The sequence below is a fragment of the Ursus americanus genome, chromosome 15 (genome assembly GCF_024610735.1).
Source record: "Ursus americanus isolate L20-20 chromosome 15, mUrsAme1.1.p, whole genome shotgun sequence".
Classification (NCBI taxonomy): Eukaryota; Metazoa; Chordata; class Mammalia; order Carnivora; family Ursidae; genus Ursus; species Ursus americanus.
In genome coordinates this window covers 8,860,128-8,884,738 of record NC_142141.1, presented here as the reverse complement: position 1 = coordinate 8,884,738, position 24,611 = coordinate 8,860,128, and the positions used below count along the sequence as shown (strand labels likewise).

At 45.1% G+C, this 24,611-nt stretch overlaps 1 protein-coding gene across 1 annotated transcript in view; it reads right to left on the bottom strand.

The window, feature by feature from the left end:
- Nucleotides 1-24,611, bottom strand: part of SLIT3 (slit guidance ligand 3) — a 585,386-nt gene that overhangs the window by 149,615 nt on the left and 411,160 nt on the right. Inside the window, exon 6 of the mRNA XM_045792074.2 lies at nt 4,690-4,761. Coding sequence (XP_045648030.1) covers nt 4,690-4,761 — 72 coding nt within the window. The remainder of the gene's footprint in view (nt 1-4,689; nt 4,762-24,611) is intronic.

Below are 24,611 nucleotides of genomic sequence, written 5' to 3'. Positions count from 1 at the left end.
CTGTCACGTACTCAAGTTTGCCCTCCTCCCCAAATCTCCTAAATAAAACACGTAATAATGACTTTGAAAGGAAAACTGTGCTTGGGATCCCAGGTCTTACCAAGGGTTCCTTTTCTAGACAGCCTAGTTGCATAAAGGTGTCCAATGTGGGCAAAGAACATGGGATTAGGGGTCAGCAGACCCAGGTTCTAGTCCCCTTGATGCTGCCAACTTGCTGTTTCCCTTGGCAAATCTCTAAGCCAGAGCCTGGACAAGGGTGAGGGACGTGGGGTACCCGGGTACAAAGTGTTACTTGGCCTGGGCCTCACTCTTGCCTCTTCTCAGTCTCTCTGTGCCTTATCTCAAAATAAGAGGTCATTCTGGAAACCAAGGTCCTTACAGGCCCAGCCTATAATAATGTCAGTGAATTTCCAAAATGGGCAAGTGACCTAAATGAAGGGGGACCTTCAAAACAACACATGCTGGTTATCTGCAGATGTGTTGGACCTGCATGCAATTTAGCTGCACCAGTTCTTTATCAAGGGCAGGCTACTCGCTGGAATATGTGAGCATTTTCAGGCTATGCTCCCGACATCTTTCGCTTGGCATTTTTGGCAGCGTATCTACTGAACTTCTGATTTGCTACATGTTGTCAGGAGACAATGTCTGAAAATCTTTTCTCCTCCCCTGCAGTACTACTGAAAAAATTATTTTATTAGCTAGGTTTTCTTATTTTTGTTTCATTTGTCCACGCTCTTAATTTTTTTTTTTCATTAAAAACATTTCTGACCCAGGACAGCATTTGGGCAGGGAGGTGACTGGTATACCTGGCAAAGTGCCTGGCAGTCCTCAACCTAGCTGGCCAGGAGACCAGCGCAGAGCACCACGACGAACGATTCCTGACCACACAGGGTCAGAAATGCAGTCTCGGCATATTCGACTGCAGTATAAGCCCAACTTGGAGGAAACCGAGTATGTGAATCACCAAATGTATAGAACAGGTGGAAATGAAAGGCCAGCGATTTGGGCAACAGACGGCCATGTGAGTCATAGAAACTCTCAGTTAAGAACCTTAAGGCTATACAGAAAGCTGGGGCTGGATTGTGGGACAGTCTGAAGAACGGAGCCCCCAAACCACTGAATGACAGAGTCAACTGGTGATGTCCAGAAGCGAGAATAAATCGTCTCTGGACTACAATGTAACTCAGTGAAAAAGCAGGACTATTTTCTTTCCCCAACAGTTCTGATTTACCTTCAACTTTGTGGGGACCCACTAACTGGGTAAAGGAAATGACAATTTCAGAAGCATGTGGGAGGCTCCAACATTCTCCTGGGCAGGACTGTGATTCACCGCTAGCTCGCCTAGCCCAGCTCTCGGGGGCCAGTTCCCACCACTCTGTGGCACCCGTTGGCCATGCTCCTGGGGAGCCAACGCCACGAGAGCCTTGGCAACACGGATCGGGAAGGCAGCTTGGTCGAATGGTTAATCACACAGGCTCTGCTGCGTACTAGTTAAGCGGCTACCTGGCTTCTTTGAGATGGGTCTTTTGCAGGAGGAGGGCTGTGAGGATGCAGTGGAGAAGGTATTAAGAGCACCATATCCACTGGAGGGCACGGGTAACTGCACAACAGATGCGACAAAGGCAATATCCTCTGCGCCATGATTCTCCCCCTGCGGTGGCCCCGGGGCCTTGAGGAGTTTCACCCACAGTACGCTTTTTCTCTGAGTCCGTTTTCTGGCTCTCTGGGAAGGGGAGGAGGGTGGTGGCCCTTTTCCTTTGTTCACCATATTCTATGCTAGACATCCCCCACTGGGCAGGAGCCAAAAATGAGGATGAAGTGAGCAGATGTCATAGCCTTTTCCAGCCCGGTACCCATTCCTCTCTCTCTACCAACAGTGGCTCTCAAAGGCTCCCCTCCTCAATTCCCATTGTGTGTCCTGCGGGACCAGCCTGGATGGGAAGAAGTTTTACAGCAGTTCCATCCACAGAAAAAAATGGAACAACAGGGGGATTCCATGTGCAATATTTCCACCAGTAGTTGATGTGCACAAACTTTCCTTAAGTTGATTGTGAGAGAGCTTTCCATGGGGGTGATCGTGAGTCCTTCCCTGTTTTTTATTTCATCCACCTAATGTCAGAGAGAAAACACACCTGTAATACTCTAGCTTGCCTTCTTAATTTGCAGACTTTTAAAGCTTTAGATACTTAAAGATGACCTTTCTGGGGATAGTGTGTTTTGAACCTCTCTCTCTCAGGAACTTATTAAGTTAATATATGATACCCTCACTTAGTTCCTATTTATTCTTTCATTGTCAAGATTCTTTACGGTTCCTAAGTTGTGATTACAGAGAATTGCTATAAAATGTCAATGTGCAGATGAGATTTGGAAGGTCTGGGGTTGGGGAGGGGAGATTCTTTAAATGGAGATGTCAGCTCCAGCCAATTTCAGAATGGCTCACCATTAAGATAGATGGTTCCAAAGCTGTGTGCCTCGGCTGGAAATTAAAAACCCATGGAATAAATGATTATGATTAATTTTAAGTACTTAGCCATGTGAAGCCAAATGAGAGTGTCTTTAAAACAAAGCTATTGATCTGGCTTTGTTTGGAATTGAGAAGGTAAACTAATCAGATCCTGTGGTCTCTTTGTAATAATAGGGAATGAGAACTACTCCCCCCCCCCCACGATAGGCTTTTAAGCTTCAAGTTTGAGAAACCTGGTGTACCAACATGCTATAATATACCAACATTTTAAAAACAGCAAACACTGGGGTAGAGAAGAGCAGCCAGTTCCGGGGTTTGATGGGGATGAGGGCATGAGAGGGAGAAAGTTGAATGGAAGGGACAGAAGCCACCTCTTCTTAGAGTTGAGGGAACACACTCAGAGAGGTTGTGTAGCTTGGCCAAAGTCCCACTGCGCCCAGGTGTGTCTGACTGTACAGCCCCATCCTCTCCCCCACACAGCCTTCCTGGTGAGACAAGGCACCACCACTCCTAGTACAGAGAGCTAACATGCGGGCTGTCAGGTTGTCACAGCTGTTTTGTGGCAGCTGGTGATTTCCATTTCCTGGTCTCTTCCCAAGGAATTTTCTCATCCTCCTGAAGAAAAGGGTGACATGCTCCTAGCAGCCCTCTCTAGAAATGCTTTTTTTGCAGGCTGGGAAAACTGCGCCTACCCTTCTCAGCCCCAGTCTCCTGATCAGGGAAGTCCTAAGTCACCGAACGGGCTGGCATCCTCTCCCTAGCAGACGTGCATTTGTTGCCGGTTCCGGGGTCAGAGTTTGCGTGAGGAGCCACCATCCATCTTAGGACTGACAGCCTGACCTCCCTCGCTATGGGTCCTGCCGCTTCTGTCCTGGGAATTCGCGGCTTTCATCAGATTCCCGGCACCTTGCAGCATCAGCATCCCCTTTTCTTTCCCGTGATTCCTCTTGGAATCACCTTCCTCTTGCACAACGTGGAGAGGCTTTCTCCAACCCGTGCCCACTGTCTGCGGGTCCAGGTGAAAAGGAAGGAAGAAAGGGACATTTTTATATATTCATTCATTCATTCATTCATTCGTCTGACATTTATTCATTCCTTTAGAAGTCAGAGATATGTAACCTAGTGACTAGGGTTTTTTTTTTTTTTTTTTTTTTCAGGGTGATGCTCAACAAATCCTACCCTATCATTCACTGGATAGAACTGTACCATCAGAATTATTTTTAGAACCAAGCAATTACAGGATTTGGAAAGGAGAAGTCATCCCCGAGGTATAGGAGCAAACCCTTCATTTTCCAAATGGGAAAAGTGAGACTCTGAGTGTGGAAGGGACTTGCCCAAGGTCACACAGCCAATTAGGGGCTGAGTCGGGACTGAACCACAGATCTCCTGATACAAGTTCTACTAGGCTCTATTGCCTTCCTTTCTAGGTTTCTCCAAATCAGGCACAGCTGGAAGTGTCACTTTGGGTGACAACAATCAAAATGTTTTCTTACACAATTCAACTTTAGTTTGACCGCAAGATGATTCCTAGCTGAATTCCGCCCCCAACACACCCCTGGAAGTCAGGGTAGACTCATTGGAAAATCCAGGACACAGAAAGGCAGCTACACAAGGTATATAGGGTGGGATCCTACCTCCTCTTATCTTTCTCCCACCCTGCCACTTTAAGGCTACTGCTTAAAGTTTGCATTTAAACCCGAGGCGAGATCCCAGGAGCAATGGCAATGACTAGACTTTACCAGGCTGTTTGGCATCCCCCCCAGCCCCGTGCCAAGGTCCCTTTGTGATTCTGGGTGATTTCAACGGACCCCTTGGTGCTAGCCCCTCTCGCATCTCCCAGACCTGTAACCTGTCTTTTCCCATGCCCACACTCAAACACACTCTCCCTGAACGCTCTGGCAGGCGCTGGGGGGCTATTCCAGTCCATCTGTTCCACCCGGCAACAAATACCGCTGGAGCACCGGGGGAGAAAGGACTCAATTGAGACTTAATTAGCAGGAACCTCAGTTTGTGGGAGGTGAGAAATCACACTTTGCTGCCTGCAAACACTTTGGCCAAGGTGAGCCAGAGGGATCTCCCGGTTCCCAATTTTAATAGCACTGCAGCAGAAGACACAGAAATGCAATCCACACGGACCCCCCTGCACACACACTCCCCCTCTCTCCTCCTCACACGGACACACACACGCACACGCACACAAGGCAGCGGTCGCAGAATCAACTCACAGGATCTCCAAATCGCGCAGCGCTCGGAAGGCTCCATCTTCAATGCAGCTGATGTGGTTGTTGTCCAGTTGCCTGTGGAAAAGCAAGGGGAGGGCATGAAGGCTGAGTGGGGGCAGCGCCGAGGAGCCGGGCGGCCCGGGCCGGGTATCCCCGGCCACCCAAGCGCCTGTCCCTCCACCCCTGGCAGGCTCTGCTCGTCCCCGCCAGGAGCTCGCGCAGAGCCAGCCTGTCTGCCACGCTGCTCCGTCTCTGCTCTCTGACTGTCTGAGAGAACTACACAGACGAGCGCACCAAAGGCTGTCAGGTCTCAGTAAATATTAATTGCGCATTTTTTTTTTTTTTTTTTTTTTTTAGGCAGAAGGGAGTAATTTCATTACATTAGGGCATCCAATCCATTACGAGCTCTTACCGTCATGTCACTGAAACAATTTCATTAAGCTAAAGGCCTGTAAATCATTGGAGGTCACTGCTCTGCCCTCCGCGACCTCCCAGAATGCTTTTTTCCCTCTCTCCCTCTCCCTCGTCTCCCTTTACTGGAAGTTGCAGTCTTCTGCTCTGACACAGTGCTAAATCTCGAGGCTTTATCTGCCCAAGAGCAGCGAGGGTGCATGGGGAATATACCAATTCCAAATTAGACTCAACTAATCTAATTTTATAGTCTTTTTATTATTCTAAGCACCAAATGTCTGTGGTGGTTTGATGCCTCCGTGCTTTGTTATGGGGCCCATCTGGTAGGTCATTCTATTGAAGCATTTTCTGACTAACTACAGAGCCCCTCAAACTGCACCAACCACCATCAACATTAAAGAAATCCATTGATGGAAGCGTTCCTGATGGGGGAAGAAAAGGAATATTGTTATTGCCTTAAAGATGTACCACTTAAATTTAAATTGGGGAGAATTAAATGCACCTATTTCGGGACTCGTTTTTTATTTCCCTTTCCATCTTATGAGCATGAAAATAATGTCTTTTAAAAGGATGCCTCGACTAACATACATTCTCGTTGGGGACTGAGGTATTTTAGTGGAAGGATAACAAATTAATACCATTATCCCTAAATCAAAATAGGTGTGATGTGTAAGTCACGACCACGCTCCAACTCAAATCTCACATTATGTATCAGTCATCTGATTTCGAAAATAAAAGATGGTATACAGAAAATGTTTATTAGAGCCAGATTGTCTGTTGTATTTTGTGTGCAGGACACGCCACGGTCTTTGGGGGGAATGGCCGAAAGAAGTATGACTGTACTGAAAAACTCCCTTATCGACTTTTTTTTTCTTTTGTCTCAGAAAAAGAAAAAAAATTAGCCCCTCTCAGGTGAAGGGATTTCCTGATGCTGGAATTTTTCATTTGTGACTTGTACTAACGTATCTCAACAACTCTGTGCAACGGATGTGTCGATGATACGTTCGGTAACCCTCACGGAGGGTTTTATGTTCTGCTGCAGGAAGGCGGAATTACAATTAAAACACTATTGTCACCGAGAAACCAGAGAGATACAGGATTTCTGTAAACGCACGTGAATGAAACATGTACAATTAGACTGATGTCGTGTGTCACAACAGATGGGCTCTGCCACGATATTATGGGGAACCGAATCATCTCAATAAATGCTCCCGATAAAAGGGTTAGGCATTGAGGGTTTAAAAATCAGTGGCAAAGGGTATCTCAAGAAGCAGAAACACTCTTTAGGTCGACAACGTCTACGTCTAGCGTTCAAAGTTCTTGCTGATGCCCACTCAGGTGAAATCTCAGCGTCCTCGCTACCTGGAATTTTTCCGGAGTCTTCTTTAACATGAGTTTGCTGAACATCCTTTCCCAGGATTTCTTGTAAGTACTGGGGCCGCTGATTCCCTGCAAAGGTTCTATTAAGGCAGCCTAGTCCTGCTGCCCGGTGTCTCGATTTATCATCAGTTTAAGGGCCAATGAATCAACAACCCCTGCCCCACATCAAGGCCACCAAACCTTACCAAGCAGAAATGCAGTGGGGTTGGCTTTTGGCTCCAAGAAATTGTTCAGTAAATATGCTGAATTCGGCAAAAATGGCCCTATCCACCTAAGTAGAAAGTATCTACATCATCAAACTGAGAAGCCTGGGGTAGCGCGTAGCGATGGCAGTTCGTGGTGTATCTGCTTCTGCGCAGACATTTCAGAGAGGTCCTTGCTATTAGAATATTATTGATTTGCTGGGTTTGTGAGATGCTTTCTGTTCCTTTTCTTTTCAAGCACGAGAAACCAAACAGGATACTCTAAATGGACAGAATGTTACATGGAAAGAATGCCATTTGTAGGGAGGAAGGGAAATTCATAGAAAGAAGGGAAAGAATGAAGTGTGGAAAGAGATTAAAAGGGTGGGGGAAAGGAGATGTGCAAAAGATGAAAAACCAAGTCCACTGTTCAATGTTCCGTCAGCGCTCTGCCCAGCGATACTGGCGCCGCGGGAACAGAGCCTTAGGGAGGGACTTGGTCGCTGTAAGGCTAAAAGCGGGGAGGTCTCCTACGTGATCGGTTCTGTGATGTTCAAACAGGCTCACTGGGCAGCACAAGCCGACACCTACTAATAGGGAAAACTGAGCTGTAATAGAAGCGGCATTTCTGTGGGTGTATTTTTATAGACTATTTTAGAATGTATGAAATGTACCAAAATTTCAAATATTTGTGCAGAAGTGTGCTATACCTTTATTATAACCAAGATTGTGTCTTTTCATTCTACCCACAGATAAACAGTATCCCAGCCTTGGTCGTCAGTCATTTCCCATTCGTGTTGGTCATCAGGGAGGTCTTCGGGGGTACAAGGCCTAGGAGGAGCTTGTCAAGCAAATGAAAACCTGAGAATTACTTCGCTGCCCAGCTATTAATATCTTTATGGCACTGAGTATCAGAGTGTTCGTAAAAGGTCATTAATTGTCTGCAATCAATCCTGATATTTCATGCAAATAAGCTAGGCCCCTAAAGCAAAGTAAATACATACTTGCTTCAGACAAGGTTTCTTATTCTTTCAAAATTACATCTCAGATACACAAAAGTTAGTCCCCAAGCATGGGGTGGGCGATGCGAAATAAATGCAAGCCCACCATTCCTTTGCAGGTGTTAGGAGTGCAGTACTACTAAACACACAGAGAACCTTCTAGAGCTAAGGCCAAAGATTTTGACTTAGAAGTTTGCTTCTGGGGGTTGATGGAGGCCGCTGAACTGTGTTCTAAGCTCTCGGGTCAAAGGTCCATTTTGCAGCTTTGAAAGGACTCTTTCAAAGACCCTCTCAAAAACAAATCAAAAAGCCCATTGCTCACTCCATACTCCGTTACTCAGGAGGCATGGATGTGCAGGAGGAACTTTGGGCGATGGGAGCACGAAGAACTCAGCAGTCTTAGGGTGCCTGATCTTTCTATCTTTCCATGGCAGTAAGAGGTATGTTTCCTACTGCTACTGAATCCATTTTTACCAGTGGTGCCTCGCACAGTGCCAGGGACTTCCCAGCTGGCCATGCGCGGTTGCAGAGGGGGTCCGTCTACTGAAGGTACGGCAGGGCTGGGTTCAAACTCCTCGGCAGAAGGCTCTAAGCCATGAGCTACGCCGCCCAGCTGTGCCCTATATGATGGAGCATTCCCTCTCTGACTACATGGGGAGCTTTCTGCCTCACAGACCTCCACTGGGAGAGTATTTGGAGAGGATGCTTGGGGTAACATGAGATTTCTGTGGCGAAGATGAGGAGCGGGAAGGCAGCATGTGGAGGGAAGTCTGGCTGTTTTTCGGAGGCGACTTTCATTGTCGTCTACTTCATACAGAAAACTCCATTTGATTTACACTCTCCTGCCTGTGACTAAGCCTGGAAGCCCCAACACATTCATGATATTAAATTAACTGCTCTAATTTCCCTGGGCAGCTCAGATTTCACCAAACAATGTGTGCTAAAATGATACCAGAGTCCATTTAGAAAGGACTCCTCCGACAAGAACGAAATGCAGACTCCCCGAGAGGAGCTTCCTGACTACCGTATTTTTATACTCTGAGAATATAAACAAGTCAGAAAGGAAAGCCAGCGTGAGTGAGGACTTAAAATACTCTTCACCAAAGGCAGACAGCGAGAGGGTGCTTTTGTAAGAATTCCCATTCGTAAGCATAATATTATCGCAATTCATCTCCTTCAATCACAATTTTGAATTTCATAATTGAAGCAGGAAAGAAATATTTTTGCAGTTCTAAAGAAGCATATCTAAATCTTTTTCAAAGGGCTTACAAAACCTGATTACAATATTAAGAGCAATCTACCTGTCTCCTAACCACTGCCCCGTACGCCCCAACAACAACAACAAAGCAAGAAAGAAAATTTCATGATTTCCACGATGCTCTTGAGTCCCCACGAGGAGAAAATACCTGAAAGATAGAAATGTCCAGAAATAGGTTTCTGGAAGAAAAGTAGAATTCCCAACTACTCATCCAGATGCAAGGTCTACATACCGAGGCACATCCATCCAGATGTTTACTTCTCATCCAGATGTTCTGGGGGACCCCAGCATCTCTGCCCTTGGATGGTTAAACTTAGCCTAAGGGCACTGTTGCTCCGGGCCCCAAATCCAGCCGCAGCCTATGCTCCGAGGCTGCAGCTAGAGGTACTGCAGTCCTCATGCTCAATAGGCGAAGCAGCTAAGTTCCAGCGCTCTTTGGAATCAAAGAGTTTGCTAATTTCCGAGCAAAACCACCTACACAAAATGCGCACGATAAGTAGAAGGACTTCTGCGTGAAATTCACAAGGGAATCCTTAGTACAAATTCAAAGCAAGCCTATGGTCTCGGAATCCAACCATTAATTAACCTGTAAGAGCAACTGAGTGTTAGTAGATGTTCACACTGTATTAGGCGCCTAGGACACAGAGTGGAGTGTAAGACATCCTTTGAAAATTTTTGGAAGAAGCTGGTGCCTGTGGTTTTTACATTTCAATTATCGTCAGAGGTATACGAGAATTCTAAAAACTAAACTAATTTAAATTTGTTTTTGATGAAATAGATATGTTCCTACATATCCACACTCCAAGTGTACTCTTTTTTCCATACTGAGGAGAAACAGAATGTTGCAACTATTCAAAACAAAACAAAACAAAAAACAAAACAAAACAAAAAAACCAACCTTGGGGAATCCCTGCTTTCTTAAAACAAGCCAGAAGACAAAACATGAAGTAACCCAGACAGACTGTTTCTTTTCTTCCCATTATCCATTGTCCTTTAAGCAGAAAACAAGAAATCTAGTATCGCTTCTGAAGGTTGTTTTTTTATGACAGTTTAACATTCTAAACAATCATTATCGAAGAACAAATTATAGAAGTATTTGTCTGCTGCTGGCTGGGGTCTTCAAAAGAAAAAGAAAAGCTCAAGGTTATTTTAACTGGCAAAGGGGAAAACTATGTTCAAAAGAAAGGCATACACCCCATATAATTGAGTACCGGCCACATTTTGTAGGCAAATCAAACACATGATCCAAGCCACAGTCCGCTAAGGAATTGTCACTACTTCTCATCATTAAGGATCTACTGTAATTCCACATTAAAACGACATCTCACATGAACAAAAAGAGGTGAATCTATTACTTTGCACATTTGGTACACTTGTCCACCAGACCCAAGAATACATGCATATTGATATGTTTACCGATCCATGAATTATTTATGTATCCACAAAGAGTCCTGTCTATAGAACTGACAACTTTATACCTATTTTTCCTACATAATAATTACATGTAATATCTCCCTATCGTATGCATGTAAATGCAAATGCATATTATAAAATAGTTAAAGTGACTGCTGACCTCTGAAATTTAATGTGCCCATATCTAGTCATATTTACAGATATATTTAGATAATTAAATGATTTTTAGTATTCCAAAGACTTCAACCAACAAAACCTACTTTGTAAAGGATAGAATCCTAGGTTAATTAAGCTCTCTGATCAGAACAACCCGCTTAGAACGTAGTTAAAAATTGAAGCATGAATCTATTTCAACAAGCATCCTTACGCATACCTTGCCACGTGGCTAGCATAATACCTTTTATTAAGTATGTAATAAAACCTATTGCGGTTCAACATATGCACCTTCTCAGCAGGAACATGACTGCATCCACTCCAGTAGATGCCCTGAAACCCAGCTCTACACTAATGCAAACACAGATGATGGATTAGCACCAACGAGGCACACCAGACCTTGGAGAATAAAGGGGTGTTTTACACATCACTGGGAAATATCAATAACTCCACTTCTGTGTTTACATAGTTTCCGGTTTGTTGGGGATTTGGCAAATGAATTTGTGCTGAAAAATGCAGGGGGAACATCCCTGCAAACCAATTTAGCATGAAGGATAGTTGCTCAGAAGAAGCTGAGCTCTCGTTTAATTTGGACGAGTATCAATTTGAAACCAATTTCTAGCATTTCTAGATAAATAAAACAACAACGAAAACACCAACCAACCAACCAAAAAGCAAATCAAACGAACACATCCTGTATTCACGACGAGAGTTTTGTTCGTTTCGCAGCAACTTTTAGACCAGGGGACCAAGGACACTTGGTTCTTGTTGCAGAATGTGCTCTCGTGTTTTGAGGCTTAGCTCAAATCCATCCTTTCTTGTGTCAACCTAATATTAGGGACCAGAGGGCTTCATACCTAGGATGTCCAACTTGCCAAGGATTGTCTGGAAATTTCACATTTTAGCACTGAAACTTCTGTGACCCATCCCGAGGAACTCACCAGTCCTGGCAAACTGCAGTGGCTGGTCCCCAGTTATGCCCCTGGGGTTGACTCCACTGGAGACAGATTTATTCTCTGCACAGCATTTCTTCACCAGTGTTCCTAAACCGTAAAATGTGTGTTGATTCACAAACTCAGCCTTCAGTTATGTCAGCTCACTGCACCTCCCGTAAAATGGGCTGTCCTTCTACAAACGCAACTACAGCTGAGCTGGGGGGAGCCCTGAAAGTTGCTGAGATGTCCTAATGTGCATTCTCAACTTTCCTCATTGGGAATTAAAATGTCTTTGTAAGAAGCACAGCATTTTACTGGCCTCCTTGCTGAGGTCATGAATACTCAGAGGCCAAACAAATAAAAGGCTGTCTCCATAGCAATTGGGGCAGGTTTGTGGTTTCCCTAGTTACACTCTTGAGCGATAACCATCTGGGGTTCCTCCCCGGTAAAGGGAAAAGGGAGTGAGAAACCAGAAGATGAAATATGCTTTTGTTAATGGGCCTGAAAGTTATCTTCCACATCTCTGTTTTTGTTTGTTTGTTTTAAGTCAATCAGCATATACTGTTCAGAGTTTTTAAATTTTTCATCCCACCACCCACCCAGAGGGTTTCAGAAATTTTCCCGTTGGACTCAACAGCTAGTATTCCAGCCACATGGATATAAGCAACAAGCAGCAGGCAGAGCAGAGTATCCCTTTCCGGCCAGAGACGGCGGCAGGTGTCCGAGCCCAGGCGCGATGCTGGGTTTCCTTCAAATACAGGTCGTAAGCAGCTCTACTCCGGGCTGGTCAGGGGTCTCTCCCTGACCGTCCATCGAGGTCACATCAAAGGAGGACAGGGATGGCCTCCTAAGACTTCGAAAGATCTTTGTCTCCCTTTAAGAGAATCACATGAATCTCTCATGTAGAAATTTTTTTTTAAAAGATTTTATTTATTTATTTGGCAGAGATAGAAACAGCCAGCGAGAGAGGGAACACAAGCAGGGGGAGTGGGAGAGGAAGAAGCAGGCTCCCAGCGGAGGAGCCTGATGTGGGGCTCGATCCTATAATGCCAGGATCACGCCCTGAGCCGAAGGCAGACGCTTAATGACTGAGCCACCCAGACACCCCTCTCATGTAGAAATTTAAGGACTTGTGAATTTACGCAAATTTCCAAACCATACTAAGTAAGCTTTTGGAGGCTCTCAACTTTTGCTACCCATTTTTTTTTTTTATAAAATAGAAGACTAGGTCTCCTGTAAATTTCTAGCTGATGAATGAAGTGACTCATACCTGCCTCAGTGTGCCCGGAAGGCAGGACCTCTGCCCCAGTGGGCCCCGCAGGCAGAACACACAGCCTAAGATCATTCTCTAGTCTTAAGGTTTTGGGCTTGCTCAGGACCTGCCCGTCGCTCCTTTCCTCTTTGCTATTTTTCCCCTTTGGAATGGGAATGTCAGTCCTATGCCTGTCCCACCACTGCATTTTGGAAGGACATGTTTGATTTCACAGGTTCATAACTAGAAAGCAATTTGGCTCAGAATGAGTCATACCTGCAGCCTCACTTTATTTTTTTTAAGGATTTATTTATTTCTCAGAGTCCATCGTCTCTCATGCTTCACTCCCCCCTCTGATTACCCCCCCTTTCTTTATCCCTTTCTTCTCCTACTGATCTTCCTAGTTCTCATGTTCCATAGATGAGAGACTATGGACTCTGAGAAACAAACTGAGGGCTTCGGAGGGGAGAGGGGTGGGGGAATGGGATAGGCTGGTGATGGGTAGTAAGGAGGGCACGTATTGCATGGTGCACTGGGTGTTATACGCAACTAATGAATCATCGAACTTTACATCAAAAACCAGGGATGTACTGTATGGTGACTAACATAATAAAAAATGTTTTTAAAAAAGGATTTATTTATTGAGACAGAGAGAGACTGAGACTTTGCATGTGGGGGGAGGGGCAGAGAGAGAATCTTCAAGCAGGCTCCCTGCTCAGCAGGGAGCCTGACATGGCAGCTCAACCTTAGGACCCATGAGATCAGAGCCTGAGCTGAAACCAAGACTGAGCCACCCAGGCGTCCGGCCCCCTTCAGCTTCAGTTTAGATGAGACTTTGGACTTCAGATTTTTAGGTTGATGCTAGAATGAGTTTGAGTCTATTGAGATGGAATGAAACATACTTTGCATGTGAGAAGGATATGAAATCTGGGGAGCCAGGGGTAGAATGCTATAGACTGAATGTGTAAATGTGTCTTCCACACCAATTCATATGTTGAAACCTCTCCTCTAGGTGATTATATTCGGAAGTGGGGTCTTTGGGAGGTGATGAGGTCATGAGAGCAGAGCCCTCCTGAATGAGACCAGCATCCTTATAAAAGGGAGTCCAAAAAGGGATTCCTGTCCCCTCCACCATGTGATGTTACAGCATAAAGACAGTGGGCCCTCTAGGAAGCAGGCCCTCAGCGGACACAGGATCTGATCTTGGACATCCGAGGCTCCCGTGCTGTGAGAAACAGCTTCCCGCTGTTTATAAGACACCCAGTTTATAGACAGCATCCATGCCCCTGAGTCTGTTTCTTCATTTGTAAAATGGAATAACATTGAGCCCAAATGGAAGTTCTGAGTATGAAAGTAACGAAATGTATGCACTCTGAAAATGTATTTGTGGCATTTTCTTTCCTTTGAAATAAATAATAGTAAATACAGGAATTCATCTTCTATAATCTCTAAAGTCTCCTTCAGATCTGAAGTGACGCGGCCTGAGGTCAATTTCTTATGAGATTCTTAAGAAAAAGTTCCTGTTCATCTTACTCAGATCCTTCTGTGCTTTGAGCCTATCCCTTTATCCCCCCCTTCTTCCGTCCCAGGCCAAAGAATCTATTATTTGAGATAGTCAATATATTTTTCTGGACTGAGGGCAGTAGTGCACACTCACATGCTTTTTGTATTTCTCTAGCTGATAGGAGATTGAAATATGAGAAGCCATCAAAAACCTCCACGAGGGAAAATACAAATTTTTCTCTTACTGGCAGAATGAGGTCAACATGGGCCCGTATTTGTAATTCCCATAGGTGAGAACCTTTAGGGAGAGTGACTATAAAATTGAACCCCATTCCTCGGTGACCTTTTTCAATTAATAACCAACCAAGTTATGTGTTGAGCACCTAAAATAGTCAGTTGCCACACTGCTGTCTGTGGTGTGTAATTTCCTTCCATTTTTTTAAGATTTTATTTTTAAGCAATCTCTACACCCAACGTGGGGTTTGAACTCACAACCCCGAGATCAAGAGTCAGCCGGGTGCCCCAGTGGTGTATAATTTCTTAATCTTAACATCCCTTAATCGGGACACAAGGCTTTAGTGACTCCCTGTGGCCTACACTACAAATGATCACAAGAAAACAGCCACAATCATAACTGCACATAGTCGTACCCCGTCACCATTTATCAGGCAACAAGCATTGAGCTGGGCATCTCCGATTAGGACCGTGTACTTGGTACACATCTTCCCAACTGAATATAATTAAGTCTACACGGGCCTAATATAGGCTCCCTCTCTTTGCACTTTGGAAGTCAGAGAGAAGGGGGATAGCAATGGAGGTTAAGCCCTGAAGCTCCTGGGTCAGGAAGGCAGATTTGACCCTGACTCTCAGATGTATTAGCTGAGTTCCCGTGAAGATGCTACGTAACCTCTCTGAACCTTGGTTTCCTCCTGTGTTTACACTTGGCCCTATTACTGTGAAATAAGTGCTCTAATGGAAGGATGACCAAAGGGTCAGGAGGGTTTGGAGAGAGCAGTTCATTTTGCTGAGTTTGCACAGGAAGGTTTGCTGGAGGATGTGGCCTCTGAGGTCGGCCCTGATGGATGAGAAGGGGTTCCCCAAACAGAAGAGGCAGGAAGGACCAGCGTGATGAGGCACAGAGGAAGTTGGGAAGGGCCTAGTGAGAAAAGTCAAGGTTTGGTCTTGGCAGTGGTCACTGGAACCCAGTTGCTTTCAGTGGCCTGCAAGCCTTCTGACCCGGAAGTTGGTAGGTGAGGGCAGTACATTCCACGGTGTCCCCTTGCTGACTCTGTGTGTCTCTCAATGGGATTCCCTGGAAGTCTCAGGCCATTTAACTCTTAGGATCACTGGGGGAAGCAGGCACCTACTCCTTAAGGAGATGCTACAATTTCCGGCTGACTTCTGGGACCTGGCAGGTAGCTTCTGACCAGCCTGGGACAGCTTAGTGCTTTCTTGAGCAAGGTTGGGGCACTTTCAAGGAAATGTCTCTCTGCGATCTGGGCAATTGGCAAATGGCACAGATTTTCATCCATCTTTCCCAGGCACGGCCTCCACCAGTGGTGACACAGGCATGTCTTCTAAAGTTGCACAACCTGAGACAACTGGGCAGTACTAACCAGGTCCTGTACTGGCATGTGCAGGGGCAGTGGCCATTAGTGAGGTGTCACTCAAAGGTGTCTTTGTGGCAGCAGAAGCGAATTAAAATATGTCTCATAAGCTCAAACTGTAAGGGGATATCAAGGTCCCTGTAATTAACTGCTAAAAAAGGGGGCATCAAAACTCAGCAACATGGGCAGTGCTGATAACTACATTCAATCCAGCTAATACACAGAACTGAAATGCTGCAAGAAAAGGCTAGCTTCTCTTTCATTACCATTATTCTTAATGAAGAGTGAAGAAGGCCTGGACTCACCGGCAATGGGAAAGCAGGGGCAGGATCTGTCTGGCTCACAACTGTACCTGCCCTGTAGTGCCTAGCACACAGGAAGTGCTTGGCACACACCCTTAGGGGGTCACGATGAGCTACCACTTCACACCCCCTAGGACGGCTAGAGGCAAAAAGATGGAAAGTGATATGGAGAAACAGGGACCCTCCCACAGTGCTGGTGAGAGTGTAAAATGGTGCAGTTGCTCTGGAAAAGAGTTTGGTGGTCACTCAAAACTTAATCATAGAGTTATCTGATGGCCCAGCAATTCCACTCCTTGGGATATACCCCAACGAATCGAAAACAGGTGTTCAAACAAAAACTTGTACACAAATGTTCATAGTAGTATTATTTGCAATAGCCAAAAGGCAGAAACAGCCCAAATGTTCATCAGCAGATGAATGGGTAGACAACTGCGAGATATTCACACAATGGAATATTATGCAGTCATAAAAAAGGAATGAAATTCTGACACGTGCTACAACATGACAAACCGTGAAAACATTGTACTAAGTGAAAGGGCCAGATATAAATGGACACATACTGTATGATTCCATCTACATGAAATATTCAGAACAGGTAATCAACAGAAACAGAAAACAGATTGGCACGTGCCAGGTTCTGGTGATATGGGGGGTATGGGAGTAACTGCTTAATGGGTATGGGGTTTCCTTTTGGGGGGACAAAATGGTTTATAAAACTGATGGTCGCACATTATGAGTGCACGAAATGCCACTGAATTGTGTATACTTTAAAATGATGAATTCTGTTGTATGAATTCCAGCTCCCCCCCACACACACAAAATAAAGAGGGGCTTGCTCTTTCTGTGGCAGGGAGGAGTCTTATGAGAGCATCACACCATGAGGGTAATTTTCCTGTGGCATCATCACAAAGGCAAGGAAGCCCAGGGCCAGATCAGGTAGTAAAGCCAATTCCATCTGACGTGAAAAGAAATATCTTGGCATCCGAAGAGCAAAGAGAATGAAGGAGAAAAACATGCGGGGAGTTAACTGACCGACTTTTGGGGATTATTTATAGCAAATTTAAAAACTCTCCTAGTGGGGATACTAGCAGTCACTCGGCACTCAGCAAAAACTAAAGCCAGTTTAAGCAAAGAGAACGAGGCTGGTAAACCTGGTGGAAGGGGGCGGGTAGCAGTCATCGGCTCGCTTCCCAAGTCAAATGTGCAATGTTGTGGGATAAGCCGCTCTGTTGTATTTTCCACGACACTGTTCCTTCTTCCCCATCGGCAGCCAGCACAGATAACTCAGTAGATTGTACTGAGTTTCCTTCTTGCCTTTCCTCAGACTGGTTCTTTGGCTCCCCCGCTGAGAAGGCTGGGTAGAGTTCTGAGTTGCTTTCCCTACTCTTCCCTCTCCAGATACTCAAGACTCTGGGGCGGCCACATGGTCTCATTGAGCTGAACGAATCCAAAGAATTTGGAGTGGGAAGAAGAGGCCAGAAAAACAAAGGACAGAAAGTGCTGGAACCCACTGAGACAGTTCCCGCCTGGGTGCAAGGTGAGGGCCAGTTCTACTGACGAGTTCCACGTCCCAAGGGAAGGTTTCCAGCTTTCCATTGAGGCTACTGCTACTTAGTTGGTCATGTCAAGGCTGAAACCAGCTTCTAATTCCTCCCCTGATTTCAGGAAAGGGAAATGAAAACATGGCTTACGCTTCGGAACTAGGGATAAGCAGCACTATGCTGGGGGAGAAAGGAAAAAGAATGATTTTTCTCATTTGCCAGCAGTAGAGTTTTATCTAAGATGGTGTGGTTTAGTGGAAAAATATAAAGTTTGCTCGGGAATCAAATGACAAAGATCTTTGACCTTGCTGGGTCATGGCCTAACTTCTCTGGGCTAAAATTTCCCTATCGGTAAAACAAAGCCGTGAAAAAGATGATTTCTGTGCACCCCTCCAGAGCTGAATATTCAGGGCTGCGGAATTTTAATCCAGCCCCTAAAGTCCTCACATGAGAATTTTCTCATTTTGTTATTACAGGTATTATCAGAGGAGTCAGACTTTATTTTTAACGCAGTATGTTGAGAATGCAAATATGAGTTTCCTCCTGCCTGGAACAGTTAGGATGGGGACCCTGGAGGTCTGAACAGGTTAGAAAAAAAAAATACAAGAATGAATGAAATGTGGTATTAACTTCTGCGAAAATGCTGCACAGAAACCCACTGAGCTCAGCAGCCTGCAACAGTGTCTAATGGGTAGAGATCACGTAGCGTTTCTTAGGTAGGATAAGACCAGCTCTCTCAAACTTTTGGATGTTTATGGGGTTAGAAATAAGGGGTCAGGCTGCTGTGGCTCCTTCTACCTCCTTGAAACGTCTCCTTTTCCTGGTCAGAAACGGCATCTTTCTCCATCCCGTTAGTCACAGAGACGACTTTTGAAAAGCATTTAATAATTTTACGGTGACCACAGAAAGCTAAGGCTAGACTCCCCCATCAAACAGGGGATGAGCAAAATGAGAGTGTAGATGTGGGAACACAGCCTCTAAGGGCGGAAGAGGAGAAGGCCATTCCGGTGATACCCTCGAGTTGAGTGTTTCACCACGAAGTCTCTAGGAGGGGCCGTGGCAGGCAGAGAAAGCCTTCTAGGACTTTGCCAAATTTGCCCCTACAGGACATGAGAAATGGGACCCCCTCTCTTCCAGGAATGATCTTTGGACTCGCACTGCTCTCTCTGGCAAGCTCACCCTATTTTTACAATCCAGCTAAAGGCTAGTTGTCTCATAACCCTTGGTTTAGGAAAAGCAAGGCCCTTTGAAGCTGGAGCTGAAAGGGAAAATGCTCATTTCCAGGTCAAAAGTGCTGTTTTCTTAACCATCCCAACTCTACCTAGTTAAGGTCCTGGCTTTTGTCCAAAAAATGCCTGGAAGCAGCCTCCCTTATTTATGGGGCATCCGGCACCCTTGGTTCCCTCAGCCGTTGCTGCCCTTCTGCGGCTTGTACCTGACGGATACAAATACAGAAGTGTTCGTCTTCATATATTTCCCCGAGTTCTCGAATTCTATTTTTTTGCCCTTTAAAAAATTCCTTTTCAAATTCACCATGCAAGTTTCCAATGTTCCATCCTAGGTCCTCACTCACTCTTTGGGCGCTCACACTCTGGGGTTAGCCTTAGCAGAGGCTGCAACACATTTGCATCCCAATACACTTCGGTCTCCCTGCCCCTGGCCGGCCTGGGTGCAGGGCGCTTCGCACGTGAAATGTGGAAAGGGGTGACCACTGCCGCAGATCTTCTCTGAACAGAGGGTACGCTAGGCTTGGGGTGGGGTGAACCCCACAGTCCTGCCTCAGCGAGCGATGCCATCTCACAGGACTTCAAAACGGAAAAGTCAGAACCCATCTGATCAGAGGAAAGGGTTGGATAGTCAGAGCTAACATTTCCTTTGTCTGTGATGGATAGCCACTTTGGAACTATTTCCCGTCCTGATTTTTCCTTTGGTCAGCACTGCGGTGGAAGCAGGGGGCGGAGGGATGGGGTCTGCTTCGGTCACGATGTTCTATACGAACCCCTCCAAGAAGACCGCAGCACCAGAATTGTGTCTGTACAAAAGGTTTGCATTAACTGCAATGAAGCAAATGACAAAATCAATAAAGTGGGAATCGCGCGGCTGTCATAAAGATGATGTAAATCCAGGGTTCACGATGGTTATGAAGCTATTTAGAATTGTAATTAAAACCAGCACCATTTTTTTCAAGATAAAAGCCCCTCTGACAACCATAAATGCAAGCTACAGGAAATTTTCAACAAATATATTCAAAATTAATGTATGGCACAAAGATGGCATAAATTAACTGAGGATAATCCATAAGCCCAGGCTTCAGAATCTAAGAGCACTGAGTAAAGAGATTTCGATTTTGCGTTTGGTTTTCAAGCAATGTGGTTTTCAATTTTAATCAAGTTAAAGCTTGACAGAGCACTTAGAGACTCTGAATGAATGGCATATTTCTGACAACTACTTTTCAATGAGACTGAAAATGCTGTCTCTCTATTTGCCCAACTTGAGATCTGACGGCATTTGCTATTTTATGCATCCCACATATTTCAGAAAAGAATGTGTGTGTGTGTGTGTGTGTGTGTGTGTAGGAGAAGATGACCTTTTTGTTTTATTCGGGAGTGGGAGCAGGAGGAAGTAGGGGAGGAAGGGGGTGGGATAGCCAAGTCTTTCCGTCCTAATGAGCTCTCTGCCTGGGACTTACTTTCTGAGCCCTGATTGCAAACCGTAACACTGTGATTTCTTGGGAAACATCCGCCTGCCTACTGTTCCAGCCACCTAACTTCGGAGCGTCACTGTTTGTTTCTAGGTCATTAACGGTATCACCAACTATGGCCCTCTGCCCTGCTGAAGGAGGTTCCAGCCGTCTGGGTGATGATAACTGTAGAGTCGTAGAATTTCAGTGTTGGAATCAGTCTTAGAGACTATCTGGTCCAAGTCCATCATTTTTAAAAGAAGAGGAAAGAGGGGATCAGAGAGGGGAATAATTACTTGAAATCCTAAGATAACATTTGGTAGAATAGTCAGGGCTCGACCACAAGCCCCTTAGGTCACACTACTTGGGAAGGGAAGAGTGACGTACGATACATCAATGAAAAAAAAAAAGTAAGACAGTGAATGATGATTAAATTGTATTGTCAAGTCTGAATGCCACTAGAATCCAGGGATGCTTGATCCTTTCAATCCAAGGCCCTTCCAATCCCGGGCTTGGAGTGTGGTGAGGAGGTGGGGGGTTAAAAAGGAATCGAGGCCAGGGATTTAGGGGTATATCCATCATATTTTTCATTTTCTGTATTTTATGATTGCTTGACATCTTGGGGGGGGGGGTGTTGCTGACTGAGGAGAGACCGCCTCTCCCAGAGCTAGTTAATTCCTGAAGATAGTAAATAACTTGTCAGGAAGCCTGTCTTTCCTACGCAACCACCGATCCTAAGTCCATACCTGCAACCACACCTCTCTCTCTCACACACACACCAGGCCAATAACCTCCTCTCTAAATCACCCAGGGCCAGGCAGCGGAACACTAGGGCCACTGGAATGGTTCAAACTAGCCAATCCCAAGCTGTTTACCTGGCCTGCCTTGCCTTTTCCAGGCAAACCTCAGGAAAGGCCGTGGTCTAGGCTTTCCTTTTGCTTCTACCTTTGGACCCTGGTGCTTCCCTGTGTGGCCCTCCCTGCATGTCATGGTGTGCCTCTCGTTTCTAGGATGGCTCTGGGTAGCAGTGAACTATTTTTCCAAAAGCACGGACCTCCCCGTGTTATCACTCGGTCACCTTTATATACCAAGTCCCAGACACAGGTCAAAGGGACCCAGGTTTTGGTCACAATTCCTGCCCACTGTCTGAAGGATTCTGGACAAATTGCCACCTTTTAAGAAAGGAGAGGTATGGACTGCATTTTCTAGTCCTTTCTGGCTTGGTTAAGTCTAGGACTCTAAGTAGAGCACCCCGAATTCCAGTCCTCAAGTCAGCAGGCAGAGGCTGGCTGCAGTAGAGGAACCGCGTGCTCGCCAAACCACTTATTATAAAAGCACGGCTCATGCTTGTCTCAGTAGTAAAATGGGCAAAGAAAGGCATTCATTTTAGGAAATCTAATTGCATTAAGGAGCTGATTCCAGAAAAGGCATTTGGATTAATAGTCTACTGAGAAGGCTCGTCTTCCGTGATGAACAATCCAGCAGAGAAAATTTGCACATTCACAACTCAATTACACTGGTTGACGGCAGGTTCCCCGAACTGCACGTGGGCCATCTTAATTGCTAGGGAGGTGCAAATGTTATGAAGCAATTTCACAACAGACGCAAAAGGAAGTTGTGTGCCGGCCCTCGCTTTAAAATGGCCTGGGACATGTGAAGAGGACCCGAAAGGCTTGACTGAAACCACTCAGCCTCCGAGGTACACAATAAGGCAGCCCCTCAAAATTCAAGGCAGAAATCCCTAGCTTGGGGCCCTTGGGATTTTTGTGCCTAGGGCAGAGAAGAGCCTTTTTATTTTTATTTTTATTTTTTAGTAGTCAAAGAATAGTGCTTTACTGATAGAAGGTTAGTTTCAACGGATACAAAATTGCTGTGTAAAATAAGTTTTCAAAATACATTTCCTTGGGTAAAGATTATCTCTTAGTAAAAGCAGTTATCTCTAAGGGAAAGTATTTCTTTAGATTTGGGCAGCAAAACAAAGGGGGATGTAGAAGTGAACCCTTTTAAACATCAGCAGCTGGTCACCGGCACTGAGAGTGTCACTTAGTGGTCTATGCGAGATGTGACTGCTAGAGACTGGCCTTCTCTTTGGAGAACACAAGGGGACCCTTTCTAAGGTAGAGTTCATGTTTAGAACCTTGGCTTTGTGGTCTGTATGTTTTCCCTGTAGCTGGGAAACATACCTAAGGCTGATTCTAGACTAAAGGAATCCCTTGGGCTATTTAAAATAAGGCATGGGCAGTAAAAAGCAGAGAAAAGGGAATGGGGGCAGGGATAATCTGCTTTAGGAAATGATGGGAAGACCCCTTCTGTTTCAACCCCAGTGAAATGTTTTAAAGTCTGACTGCAGAAGACTCCAGAAACTTGTGAACAGTTAACTGAGGTTTCACTGCCTGGCGGTGTCCTCTTACTCTAGGGCTCAGGGTTGAATCGCCATCACTCAGCCACCTCGTCTTCCCCATCCGCTTCTCTCGTCTGTTAACTCCTAAGGATCACCTAAGTTGGGTTTTATCTTCCTCATTGTGCGGTTTAGGCTGGGGGTGAAGAAGGAGGAAATGCTGTGCACGAAACCTCGATGCCACGAGACCAGAAGCGTCCACAAACCCAAATTAAATACAGTCTGTTCGCAGCATCACACAGTTTGATTTGCCCGACAGCTGAATAATGACTCAATATTTGTATCATCCCAATGAATCGATGCACTGGTTTCCTTCTGTGACTACACAGAGCCAGGAGCACGCTTTGAACTTGGGCGTAGAGTCTGTTTTTAGAAAGAATCAAGCAAACATTTGCGGGTTTGTGAGCTGAATATGCTTAAGTAGACAAAAGCGATATTCAGCCAGTGATCTAATTGACATTTTACTTGGGCAAGAGAACTGGGGCCGGCCCAACGGCAGGCAAATTCATTTTCCAAAGGTCACGGGGTTGGCTGCTGGTGATTCGTTGTTGAAAGATATCTCAGGGCTGGTCAAGGCCACAATCAGAGATGCCTATGGAATACAAATAATTCCCCTCATTCAAAACTGGCAGGCAGAGCTGTGGGTCAATGTGGTTGTACTTATGCAAATGGCAATGATCATAGTTTCCAGTTACGGAGGGTCAACTGTGACTGAGACAGGTGGGCATGGGGCACGGCTGGCTCGGAGTCTTGTGAGTTCTTGCTCCGAAAAGCACTCTCTGTTATCTGTGTTATACTAGGGAATCAAATAAAACAGGAGAGCTCCCGTTCTTCGGGCTCAGATCAGATGGATTTAACCTGCGATTTTTAAAATATGTAAATATATGCACATTATGAAGAAAAGTTCAAGGAGCATCAAAAAGTCGAGAGTGAAATGCAATACTCCTCCTGCCCTTACCTCCAGTTCTGCAACTTAGCTTCCCCAGCAGTAACTATTAGAGTTTCCCATAAATGTGTCCCCAAATATCTCACATACATGAAAGCATATGAGAACAAATACAGGCATACTATTTTAAAAGCACAAACGGTAAACGAAACAAAAAACCAAAACCAAAAAAACAAAAAACCAAAAAACCAAAAACCGTACCAACCTTCCTGCACCTTGTTTTCTCATTCATCAGCTCTGGCTGCTGTTCTGTATCACATACAAAGATCAGTCTCATTGCTTGTAACTACTCTGTAATAGTCCAGTGAATGACATACCATAGTTCATGTAACTAGTGGCCTACTGATGGGATTTTAGGTGGCTCCCAAGACATCTCTGCTACAAGTGATGCTTACCTATACGCCTTTTGGGAACTTGTATACATTTATCTGTAAAACAGATTCATCAAAGTTAAATGGCTGGATTGAGGAGTATGTGTATTTTCATGTTTGATAGTGGTTACTAGACTGCTTGTTAAGAGGGTTACACTGGTGACACTCCCTCTGTCAGTGTAAAATACTGCTCCACGTCCTTGCCAGTTCAGTGCCCCATGGATTCTTAGCAAGCACTTAAGAAAAGAATCTCTCTAATCACCTCCAAATCTCATGGGGAGAAGTTGGACGCACTACCCTAGAATTAAGACAGCCATGGCCAAAATATAGTAAGATCTTTCCCAACTTACGTCAGCTTTCTATAACAGTGGGATATGGGATATATCCTACTCTGGTATTTGTTCTAATTGCTCTTAAGTAATGTATGTTCACTGTAGAAATACTGGAAAGGAGACAAAATAAAAAAAAAATAAACTCATTCTTAAGTATTTACCCAAGAGAAATGAAAACGTAAGTGAAAGTTCATAGCAGCTTTATTCATAATACCCACAACCTGGAAACAACCCAAATGCCCACCAACAGGAGAGTGGGT